This window comes from Armigeres subalbatus, chromosome 1 (genome assembly GCF_024139115.2).
Source record: "Armigeres subalbatus isolate Guangzhou_Male chromosome 1, GZ_Asu_2, whole genome shotgun sequence".
Classification (NCBI taxonomy): domain Eukaryota; kingdom Metazoa; phylum Arthropoda; class Insecta; order Diptera; family Culicidae; genus Armigeres; species Armigeres subalbatus.
In genome coordinates this window covers 37,007,217-37,019,316 of record NC_085139.1, presented here as the reverse complement: position 1 = coordinate 37,019,316, position 12,100 = coordinate 37,007,217, and the positions used below count along the sequence as shown (strand labels likewise).

Here is a 12,100-nt window from a genome sequence, read left to right as displayed (position 1 = left end):
TTTCATTAGATCTTCGAAGGAAAATTGCCTCCACCCATGTGTTGCTCTTACTAGCCTTCGTTGCAGAACCGTCCATGCCTGGACGACGCGAGCGCAGGAGCAAAATTTATGCTGGAGCGTTTCGACCATTTGGTTTCCACAGTGTGTGCAATTCTCGTCTGCCACCCGTTGCATCACGAACAGCAGTTTTCGATGCTCAATTTTGCCGTTCACTAGTAGGTACAATTTGGATCGTTGCGCGGAAGTAAGCTGCTTTGCTGAAATATTTCGCCACACGCGGGGCCAGTCGATCGCTGGACTGTTTATTTCCACCTTTGGAAGCTCGGTTTGTTGAACGAAGTACCGGTGGATAAGATCGGCGGAGGGGTTTTGTTGGATCAGGTGGGGAACTTGGGATAAACATGAGGGGATGATTCTAATGTCGGGATAGTCTATTGAAATTGCTGGGCGAGGATTTGCATGGAAAAGAAGGGATCTGTAGAAAGGATGGGAATCGATCTCATTTAGCGCTCTATTGGTGGCCTCCTTCCTGCTTGTCCCGTGCCAGCTGAGTTATTGATACACGGGCAGTCACTCCTCTCCACAAGAACGTACCCATTGTTGACGTGATCTTCGCCGTGTGAATACCGAGGGGTGGCAACACAGACGATAAATACCATAGTTTGGATGTGCCAAACGTATGCAGCATAATTACTTTCTGGTGTATGGTCAACGTACGCAATGATTGGAGCCACATTTGTTGCGCGAACTTCCCCACCAGTGCATTCCAATTTAGGGTTGTCATCAGACGAATGGAATTTGCAAAGGAAATACCCAGAATTTTGACTACATGAGTAGTTTGTAGCCACTGGGTGTCAAAAATATTTCCTCCGCAATACCCCACATTCACCGCAATGGTTTTGCGCAAATTCAATTGCGCGCCGGCGGCAAGACCAAAGCGACGAAAAACTTCCCTCATCGCCTCGACCTGCCACGGTGACGTCACTATCACGCTGATGTCGTCGGCGTTGGCAACCAGTAAATCCTCTCCACACACTTGCTCGAGCCGGCATACCAACGGATGGAGATATAAGACGAAGAGGTGCATGGACAGTGGGTCCCCTTGTCGCACCGAACGAGTAATCTCGAACGAACGAGAGAGGCGCCCATTGACGAGTAGCCAGGATGTGGACCGACTGGCGATGCGCGCGAGAAGAGCGATGAGTTCCTCGTTGAACCCGAGCGACCGCATGGTGTCGAAAAGAAATAAATGGCGAAAAGAAATGAACGGCGAGTGCTTCATTGAGAAGCAGGTTCAACTCACGGTGGATGACGTTGAACACGCGTAGGTAAAACTCTCGTGGGATCCCGTCGGCACCGGGGGATCGCTTTGCTGCGCTGGATTTGATAGCAGATAGTATTTCTGCCGTCGTGATCTCTTCGGTGCATCGCTCGTTTAGTGGGTCTACCGGTGGGATAACTCGTTCGCAAACAAACCCGTCCTCGTTGTTATCTGCTGCTTCTTCCGAATAGAGGTTGGAGAAAAAAGCAAACAGATTTGCTTCGATTGCTTGTGGCTCATTTAGAATTGCGTTTTCAGCTGTTTGCAACTGCATGATGGTTGTTTTTTTTTGCGTCGTCTTTCCCCTAGCTGGAAGATCGACATAGGCTCTCCCGCCAGGCGCGTTTCGTTGATGCGCATAAACGCGTGGGTAAAGTTCCTTTGAAGCGCCAACATTTCACCTTTAAGACGGTTTATGGTAGTCAGCATTTCGGGATGTTGGTAATATCCGTCGTACGCTAGCCGTAGTTGCGCATAGAGACGCTGGTGCGCATCGTGAAATTTCTCGAAAACGGCTCGAGATTTCCACTTGAAAAACGTTTTGATTTTGGGCTTAGCATACGACAGCCACCATTCCATCCACGATCCGTAGTTCCTACGTTGCCGAGTACAATATTGCCACTTATAATGGAACTCGGCTACGTTTTCTTCGGTAAGAAGATGCGGACGAAGAGCCCAGAAACCGCGCCCGGGTTCGTGTCCCAGCGGGGGTAGACAGAGTCGTACCGTCAGCGCTTTGTGGTCTGTGAAGCAACAGACGTGCGTGTAGGCAGACTGCAGCTTGTTCCGTAAGCCGGCGCTTACGTACATGCGGTCGAGTCGAGATTGCGCATTTCGATTGACATACGTGAACCCAGAATCACGCGGACATAGCTTTTCCCACGCGTCATGCAGCTGCAGTTGTTGGACGGCTGTTTTAAGGGACGGGCTTGTGTTTGGGCTGGACGAGTCGCAAGCTCGCAGCACACAGTTGAAATCACCAGCGAGTATGACGTTGGCGGTGGGGTGACGGAGGTAGTAGGCCAAGGTGCCGTTGAAAAACTCTTCTCTAGCAGCGCGCTGTGCAGTGCCAGAGGGAGCGTAAATATTGCAAATTGTCGTGTCGTGCACTCTCAGCTCGATCAGCCGGCTATCCAGGCTTTTCTCAACATGAGTGACCTGGATATGCTCCTTCACTGCAACAGCGGTGCCTCTCCTCGTGTGGTCCACATTTGCGAAAACGACATAGCCTGGCAAGGAAAGCTGTTCGTTCTCGACTTCCTGCAGGGGGTCGTACACTTATTACGTAAGCAATTTTTCTGGGTTTTTCGACCCCCCCACCCCCCATGTAAGATTTTTTTCATACAAATGAATTTTTATTTATATGGAGCGTAAGATATTGACCGACCCCCCTCCCCCCATAAGTGCTTACGTAATATGTGTACGGCCCCCAGGCACACGATATCGAGGCTTTGACTGCTGATGAAGGTTCGGAGCGCGTTGAGTTTCGTGGGGTTCGTGATCGTGGCGATGTTTATCGAAGCGAGGTTGTACGACGTGAGAGCCATTTATGGGAGAGAATCCACGTCCTGCTCGTCGTCACCATCATCGCATCGCTGCTTTTTGCCGGGCGGGCGCCCTCGGCTTCGTCCGCTTCTTGTGGACGTTGTTGAGTCGTCTGTCTCGAAGCCGGCGGTTCGGCTCTGGGAACGAATCGCATTTGCAGGCTTTTTAAAAAGGTCAACCAAAGCCACCTCGGCGTGTTGCGGTTGTATGCGTAACGATGCCGACGATGAGCTGCGCGTGTTTTGCTTTTGCAGCGGGATGGGAGACACCGTTCGTACGATGCTTATAGCAGGCTGACTTGCTGATTGGGTTTTCGACCCAGAAGGTTCGTTTAGACTCACCGGCTTCGGTAGCTCGGGAAAGGCCTCCAACGATGTTGGTGCTGGAGCGATAGAGCCCTGATCAACTGGTTTGGCTATCGGTGGTTTCGCTCCGCTCGTCTACTTCGGCGCCTGTCGTGGCTCAGCTTGCTTCGTCACGTTGGCGTAGCTTTTTTGGACCAGCAGTTTCTTGTTTTGTACACAAGAAATGCCAGTGTGGGTCTGCTCTTTGCAGTGTTTGCAAGAGGCAATCTGACCTTTGTAGTGGATATACGCTTGCTGGCCATCAATCGTAACCCACAAATCGATATTTCGTTTGATCAGCATACGAGCCGACCAGATACCGAGCGGAATCCCACCGAACTCGAACCCATCACCCCACGTCAATTCTCGCAGCGAGATCACCTCCCCGAACGCACTGAGGAACTCGACGATCTTCTCTTCGGAAACGTTTTCCGGCAAATCGTGCACCTTCACTTCAACACTTCCATCTTCCATCGTTATTCGCAAATTGTGCTTCTTCCCCGCAATATCCACTTCATGTTTTTCATCGTGAGCGTCCACGATTTTTTGTGCGAGCGTCAGATCATTGACCTTGACGAACGCACATTGTTCACCGCGGTGGCACTGGAGTCTCACAACATCTTCTTTCTTCAGCCCCAGAACTGTGCGGCAAAAGGGCAAAACATACTTTTGCATATAAACGATAAAGACGGATCCATAAAAAACTGGAAAACGATCCATAAATAACATCTGAATGTTTCTTAAAATGCTACCATAAATCCACAAAATAGTTAATGAGATTCCATAAAGATTAATTTTTCGATCCATAACTAAGCTAAAATTTAGCAATTAATTGGGAAATATGTTCCATTAACATGGTCAAGAAAAACAATACAATTCTTGCTATTTTCCCATGATTATATGACAAATGATCCATAAAAAACTATATTTTGATCCATAAAACTTCAAATTTGCGCATTTTTTTTATCGTGATGATGATCCATAATTTCAGTAATATGATCCATAATTTTAGTCAAATGATCCATAATTCTGGCCATTTGATCCATAATTTTGTTCAAATGATCCATAGTTTTGGTGATATGATCCATAAATTTTGATAAATGATCCATAGATTTTATAAAATGTGTGGATCAATTAATATAGTTTCATTGACCTTCTTTCCAAGCATTATGGATCACATTATCAAAATTATGGATCATATGACCAAAATTATGGATCATATGGCTGAAATTATGGATCATCATCAGGATAAAAATTGCGCAAATTTGAAATTTTATGGATCAATATATAGTTTTTATGGATCATTTTTCAAAGTTTTATGGATCATAAAAATATTCTTTATGGAATCTCTCGAACTATTTTATGGATTTATGGTAGCGTTTTATGAAACATTCAGATATTATTTATGGATCGTTTTTCATTCTTTTATGGATCGTTTTTCCACATTGAACGGTGCAAAGTAAGGGCTGCCCGGCAAAAGCCATGCACTTTTTCGAAAGACGGCTTCACCGGGAAGCGTGAGTAATCTATACGAAAAGTGTTTTCTCGCCTCATCGCGGTACACTAAAAACGCGCGACGCGGCACGGACGGAAGAAATAATAAACCACAGGATTTAATTCGCTTAACTTTCAGAGCGCAATCGAAACACGTCTGCTCGTCTCAGAAGCTGAGCGGTATATGTAGATTGAAAAAAACACCTTAATAAAATTAATTGCATATTCATTCATTTATCGAAAATTATTTTTTTGTTAAATATCTGGGCTGTGCATATGCACATGTATCGAAATGGACAAATTGATATGAAATTTGCGAAAAACAATCCACGTATGTTGGAGGGACTCGAACCCTTGGATTCTTTCTCGCAAATTTCATATCAATTTGTCCATTTCGAAACATGTGCTGTACATATGCACAGCCAAGATATTTAAGGCTCAAGAAAAAATGAGCGATGAAAAGAGCTTTCTGAATGATTTACCACCGACGGTGTGTCATCTGTCTCTTACCGTCCTTCGGGAAATTGTGATTCTAGTAGTAGGAAAATACGAATTTGTGAAGTGGTGTGTTGCTATTCTGTGTTCCCCCTGAACAAAAAAAAACCTTAATAAAGATAAATAACCAGTCAGCCGTTCAGTTGATTCATTGTGCAATTTCACTGACTCTGATGGTCAATCACGGAGTGGAAACCATAGATATGTACATTGTACCGACAGTCAAAGCTACTTTGAGAATTAATTTTTTGAAAAAAATCATCTGTAATGGCGAAAACAATTTTTCATCGAATTTAAAAACCGGACGTTACGCAAACATTTTCTTAGCCCTAAAATATGCCCTTATGCAAAATTTGTGCTCCATCCAAAATCTTAAAAAAATGAACTTTTGTGGCTTGATCTTAACACGTTGTGTTTTGAATTCATGCGGTACCGCGTAAAAATAAACCCCAGTTTAATAAACATTGTGTAACAATCTGATAATTTTCTCCATAAATCTGATCTCAAAGGTTACCAACACTTTGATAGCAGAATTTTGAGTACCCCTAAATCATGTCCGATGGAGCTCAAATTTTGCTATCAAAGTTTTGATTTTTTGTGTAACCTTTGAGATCAGGGCTTAGGAAATGTTTGCGTAACGTCCGGTTTTGAATTCGATGAAAAATTGTTTTCGCCATAAGAATTTTTTTCAAAATCCGAAAACAGATGATCAAAAAAAGAAAATCTTTAAGTTTCATGCATTTTGAGTTCTTTGGCATCAAAAAACAAAAAATATCTCCCCCTTGGAAGAAAAATTTGTTTTTCGATTAATTTTGAGCACCCCTAAATCATATCCGATTTAAGTAAAATTTTGCATAGGGGGATATTTTTAGCTACGAAAACGTTTGCGTATCGTCCGGTGTTAAAATCCTATGAAAAAAAGTTCATCTGAAAAAATTTCCAAATGTCCCAAATTGAAAAACAAAGTTCAAAATTTAATAAAAATTTAAGTTTGTGGGAAATGCAAATTAAAATTTTATTAAAAAACAAGCTTGTTTGAAGTTACTTTCCGTGTTAAAGTTCTGATAGTTTTTCTGCGGCTGCCTGTACTCGGCCTAACGCGAACCCTCAGTCACTTCGATCACAATTAACGTACGAAGCCTGATTCGTGGAACTAAACAGCAGCCTCGATAGTGCCAACGCACTTTGGTTACTAAACTCGCTGCGTTATCCAGTTAACGGCTGATCTAGCCCAATAGATGCATCCCTCGTAAACGAGCTTTGCTGCATACACTACCCAAAACAGTCCGACGCGATTTTGTTTCCGCCAAACAAACACCAGCTAATGAACATTCGCGAGACATCTTTCGCACTCCGAGATCGTTCTACGAGCAGCTTTCACCCAGAATTTCAATTTTTTAAATAATATTTTTGTTTCTCTAAAAACGTGGAATTTAGAACACCATCTGTTAGTCAACGTGATACTAAACCATGCATCGATACTTTTTCGTTCACCAATACGTGAACCAAACAATTAATTTTCTAACCTACTTTTTCCCTATTAAAATTAAGCAACCCAAAATAACCCTCTACTGGAAGTGCGCTTAGTTGTGCGGTGAGCAGCTGGCAGCTGGCGGGCCCCCCTAGAGCCCGCTCAAACCCTAAACCTCGGTGTTGTTGATGTTGTTCTAGTAAGGTCAGATGGCGGATACCTGTTCGAGATCGGCGGACGAGCGACACGAGTTCATGACGACGTTCTTGGCCGCGTAGTCCGTCACGTAGCGGTCGCTGTGCCGCGGGTAGATGTTACCCATCTCCTGCCCGCAGCACCAGGAACTCCGCGTCGTCAGGATTCGCTTGAACGCCTCCCGGAACTCCGTGTTGAAGATCGAGTAGATGATTGGGTTGAAGGCCGAGTTGGAGTAGCCCAGCCAGGACAGCACCTTGAACGTTTGCGGCCCGATGCAGGTCTTGCAGAACGCCGCAATGATGTTAACACAGAAGAACGGCACCCAGCACACGAGGAACACACCCATGATGACGCCGACAGTGATGGCCGCCTTGTGGTCCGACACGTGGTACGGTGAGGACGCGTGGTGCGCCAGCTGCCGCAGTTTCAGCTTGTTCTTGCTCGGCTTGGGCCTCCGTATGCTGCGGTAGCGTTTCTCGCTGATTTCGCCCGGCCTCGTCACCGCTCGTATCGATTTGACGTGCTTCTGGGCGTAGCAGTAGAGCCTGTGGAGAAACAAGAAATGGGAATGTGTTTATTGGTTTCATACAAAGGGAGTTCCTTTTTCCCATTTATGATAAATTTCCTCGTATCGTGTCATGCATTCGAAAGTACATCGATCCATTGGAACGTGCTTTTCTTAAAATATTGTGTTGTTTCGAACCTGCAGTTGATGGCACATTCAAAGCAGGATTTAAATTCAAACCGTAGCAAGCAACAGAAGGTGTGTCAGAAGCATTTCCCATTTTCCGAAATTCGAGTCGGTTAGATTAGATGGTAATGAGCAAACTGTGCATGGGTGTTGCTAAGTAGGATTTTTAAAAGAACCACCTCTCCATAATATGTGAAAGCTTTTAAGGATATGCTGCTTAGATGGATGACGACACATAAAAGACCTTCTAGAATTCTTCGGATAGATTACATTTGACGTAGCTCCGACTGGTGGAGGCCCTTCCAAATCAACGTAAACAAAATAATATAGCTAAGGCAATGAGCTCCGGCTTTCCGAGATACGAAAAGCGAATGCGAAAAAATTATGCATCCAGGAAGGGCGACGACGTTGAAGGCTGTCCCAGAAAGGTAATCGAACCTCTTGCCAGCATTCAGTGGAACTGATGACGGCTTCGCCGTGACAGGAATTGTGAATGTGGGATTTATAAGACACACTTGTAGTGCGAGCTCATTCGGGCATTCCTTGTTCACGTTTGTGGCGTTGCATATAGCGATATAATATTGTGGACTTCTACCGTTTAGTGTAAGCATTGGATCTAGTGTGGAGAACATATGTGATACAGTTCAGGACTCTGGTGTGTGTTGTTTTTCCACATTGTTTCGGGGGAATACTTTGCTCACGCCTTTTGGCAGTGACATGCTATATTTAGTCGCACGTGAGAAACGATCTGATTGCATGATTCTATTTTCTGAATATTCAGTTTTTTCTTGATATTATGTGACATAGCAATAGGGGTTCTTTATATTGCAGGCTGTATTAGAATAGCACCGCTTCTGTGCACTAATCTTTGTTTCTATAACAAAAGTCACGCATTTTCAAGCAGCCAGTATTAGTCTTAACTGTGTTTTTGCAAATGTATTAGAAAAGGAAAACAAATACATTTGGACGTTTTATGGTTTTAATTTATAACAGTGTCATGAGACGCAACAACTTTTTTCAAACATCAATTCCAACAAAAATCAATATTATAATAAGTAATAAGGTAGTAATGCAATTTGAAGAAAAACAGCTTTTTTTTTATTCCCGACGATGATTTGACAGTACTGTCCGTCCAGTATATAGGCCAAACATGTTAACCAAATTTAAAAAAATCAACAAGTGCTAATTTGGTACACTCACTAATCAGATCGAGAGGCAGCCTCAACAGATGCCCGGAGGATTAACTCAATCCACTAATCCATTTGTTGAACAGAACTCCTCAGTCCTCAGAATAATAATTATTCCAACTTCGACCCATATCCAAACGAATCAATTCGCTCATAAAGTGGAGCACCCGGCCACCATGAACAAAGTGTGATGTTGTATGAACTTAATTAGGGTTGAAAATCGTTCCATTTCCATCCAGTAGTGGATCCATACACCACCGTCTAACTAAATACACCTACATTACATGGGCTGGCTGGCTTCCGCCACCACCATGCGGGTTCTTAGTAAAGGATAAACAATGCTGAGGTACACGGCAATGTAAAGCGAAAAGCGAGACCCGATACGGTCTATTTACCTTTCCTATTATAATGTTGTTGTTGCTCTTCCTCTGGTGCTGCTCGCAGACCCACCGAAGCCACTTGCCGGCAAGGATTTCACGGTTCGTTGTCTGCTTTAGGAGCGCATAATGGGGTCGATACTTATTTCTCGTATGAACTAATTTTGTGCTCGTAGCCCCTAAACTTCGGTCCCGGTGGAAATGGTGATGATGATGATAATGAAGAAAATACGTCAGAAACCCCTTTTGTTTATTTGTGTTGAGGTTTGGCACTTGCGTGGGGTGTTGGAATAACAAAAGGATAGGTAGTGCGGTCTTTTGTTATGATAGGACAAGCTTTGCCGATTTATTTGAAGCTAGCGATTCCTATCACTTTCTCAACAGGGATCAACAGTAAAAGCATCTATCACTGAATCTAGACATTCTATGGCCTGGTTTGAAGTATAATTAACAAGTGGGTGTTATAGAAACCTAAGATAATTCTGAATAATGGCTGATGTTTTAGAAGTGAAGAATGTTGAGGTCTTACTATCAATTATATACTATCACTTTTTATCATATACAAATAATTGCATTTTTTTTTTTCAGAATTGATTGTCATAAAGGGACGAGCGATCGTTTTTGAGTGTGCAGAACCATCTCGAAACTCGCTTAATTTTGTTTTATTTGGTGCGGTTAAAACATTAATAAATTGGTACGCGATGGAACATTTTTTGAGTGTGCAGGACAGTTTCGAAACTCACGTTATTTTGTTTCGTTTGATGTGGTAGAAGAATTAATTCAATTTATGCGCGATCGATCGTTTTCGAGTATGCAGAACCTTAGTTTTGTTATGCTTGAAGCGGTAAAAAAAACTAATAAACTGGAACGCAATGGAGCGTTTTTTGAGTGTGCATAGGGGAACTGGGGGTAGGACGCCCACGTTAAGGAAAATGCCATTTTTATCAATGAAAACCACCATTTCAGCCAGTTTTCATCAGCGCATACTGAAGAACAGCATATCTGCGACTGACTACCGATAACAGATATCTAATTGTCCATTTTATTGCACAGAAATTTGATTTTTAAAAAGCACCCGAAAAAAATGATTTTGGAACCATGCGGGGTGAGATGCGCCAGTGGATGGGTTAAAACGCGCATGTGCTTATCGTACTGATTTTCATTTTAATTGCCTACATTAAGGCAATTAACCGAATGTTTCAGCTGTTTCGGTCATACGAAATGAGCATGGGCGTAATGCCCCACACCGACCTCAGAAGTTTGAAGGCCCATAAAATCGTTTTAAAACCATTTTTGACGACGATTTCGTGTGGAACATAAAGAACACGAGTAAGCAGCATGGCTCATGGCTCAATTATTAATTTATCAATGTATAACAGCGACAGAAAGACTAAATTCCACTGAGCTAGAATTGCATCAAAACACGCAAAAATCGTTTTTTCGAGTTTTTCATGTATAACTAGAGAAAAATCATGAAATATATGTATCCAATGGCAATATTTTTCATTGCTTTATCGTATAGACTATTGAAAATAATCAAAATGGGGATATTTAACCTTATTCAGGGGTGGCGCGTTTTAACCCCTATGGGCGTGCTACCCCCACTTCCCCTAACAGTCTTGAGACTTGCGTTATTTTGTTCTGCATGGTGCAGATGAATTGATTGGCTCGCGATCGAACGTGTTTAAGTGTCCAGAACAGTCTCAAGACTCGCGTTATTTTGTTTTGCTTGGTACGGTCGAAAAGTTAATTAATTGGTGCGTTGTAGAACATTTTTTTAGTGTGCAGAACAGTCTTAAGACTTGCGTTATTTTGTTCTGCTTTGTGCGGTAGAACTACACACCTTCTTCACCATTTACCCAAGTTCCCAGTGATTCCTCGTGGGTTTACTCTCCTGATAGGAGTTTTAATTTAATTTTAGCCGATTATTGCCTGAAGTACTCGTTCTTGGCGTTTTGTTTGGAAACTCACTTTCTTCAATATGTACCTTGGGATGGAAATTCTATTCAGTTTTATATGACTGACCAAGCTGAAAGGTAACATCCAGCACGTTGTGAGTTTGTTTATAAAATCTAACTTTGTGAAAAATGTAAAAAAAAAATGAATTTTGGCAGCACGTTCGGAGCATTTATATTGCCAAAATCGAATGCTGCCAAAGTATAATGGTTTCTGTTTTCACATGAGGGTTACGAAATGGTGAGTTGACATCCGGGAAGGGGCGCCTAACATAGCTCTGGTCCTCACAAGTTCCAATACTCACGCTTCCACGGGTCTTCCGATGACAATTGACCGCCAGCTAAGGGTTGCGCACTTAGCTAGTAGTGCAGCCTGGGCACTGTTGTCCTTCTGACATCAGCTAGAGTGAGAGGGTGCGTCCTGTGGGGTCTGCCTAGGATGCGGTGGGGTTCGACAGTGGGCTCTGTTGAACTCCTATAAAAAGCTGCATGTGTCCCCAAGCAGGCCCTATCAAAGCGACCGTGTGCCGCTCAAAGCGCACTAGCCTAGTCCTGGTGTTGGGTGGGACTTTAAACAAATTTGACCCGACTGACTGAGGGTCTGTTCACCAAGGAGGTGCGGCTCCAACAGCGTCTGTTCTGGCATCCAGCGGCTGAGTATGAAATGCTATTCCCCGGAAGCTATACCTAAGATGGCAGCCCTATCCCGGTGGATAGGGAACCTTGGGCCAACAACCTACTGTTCCCGAAATATCAATTTGTTCGAGAATCCGATAATGAAAGAATACGGACTGATTTTACGGCGACGACTCTTAGCGAAACAACGGACACGAATAGGAACATGGAACGTTTTAACCCTAGCCCAGCAGGGTAAATTGGCACAACTTGCCAATGAGGCACGCCGCATGAAGCTTGAGATCCTGGGACTGAGTGAAGTCCGTTGGCCAAACTTTGGAGAACACAGAACGCCGTCGGGACAAGTTCTGCTATACTCTGGTTTACGAGGTGAACACGCTCCCCGG

General features: G+C 43.6%; 1 protein-coding gene across 1 annotated transcript in view; it reads right to left on the bottom strand.

The window, feature by feature from the left end:
• The window catches only part of LOC134224303 (dopamine receptor 1), a 727,585-nt gene that overhangs the window by 17,881 nt on the left and 697,604 nt on the right, over positions 1-12,100 (bottom strand). Inside the window, exon 8 of the mRNA XM_062703640.1 lies at positions 6,891-7,413. Coding sequence (XP_062559624.1) covers positions 6,891-7,413 — 523 coding nt within the window. The remainder of the gene's footprint in view (positions 1-6,890; positions 7,414-12,100) is intronic.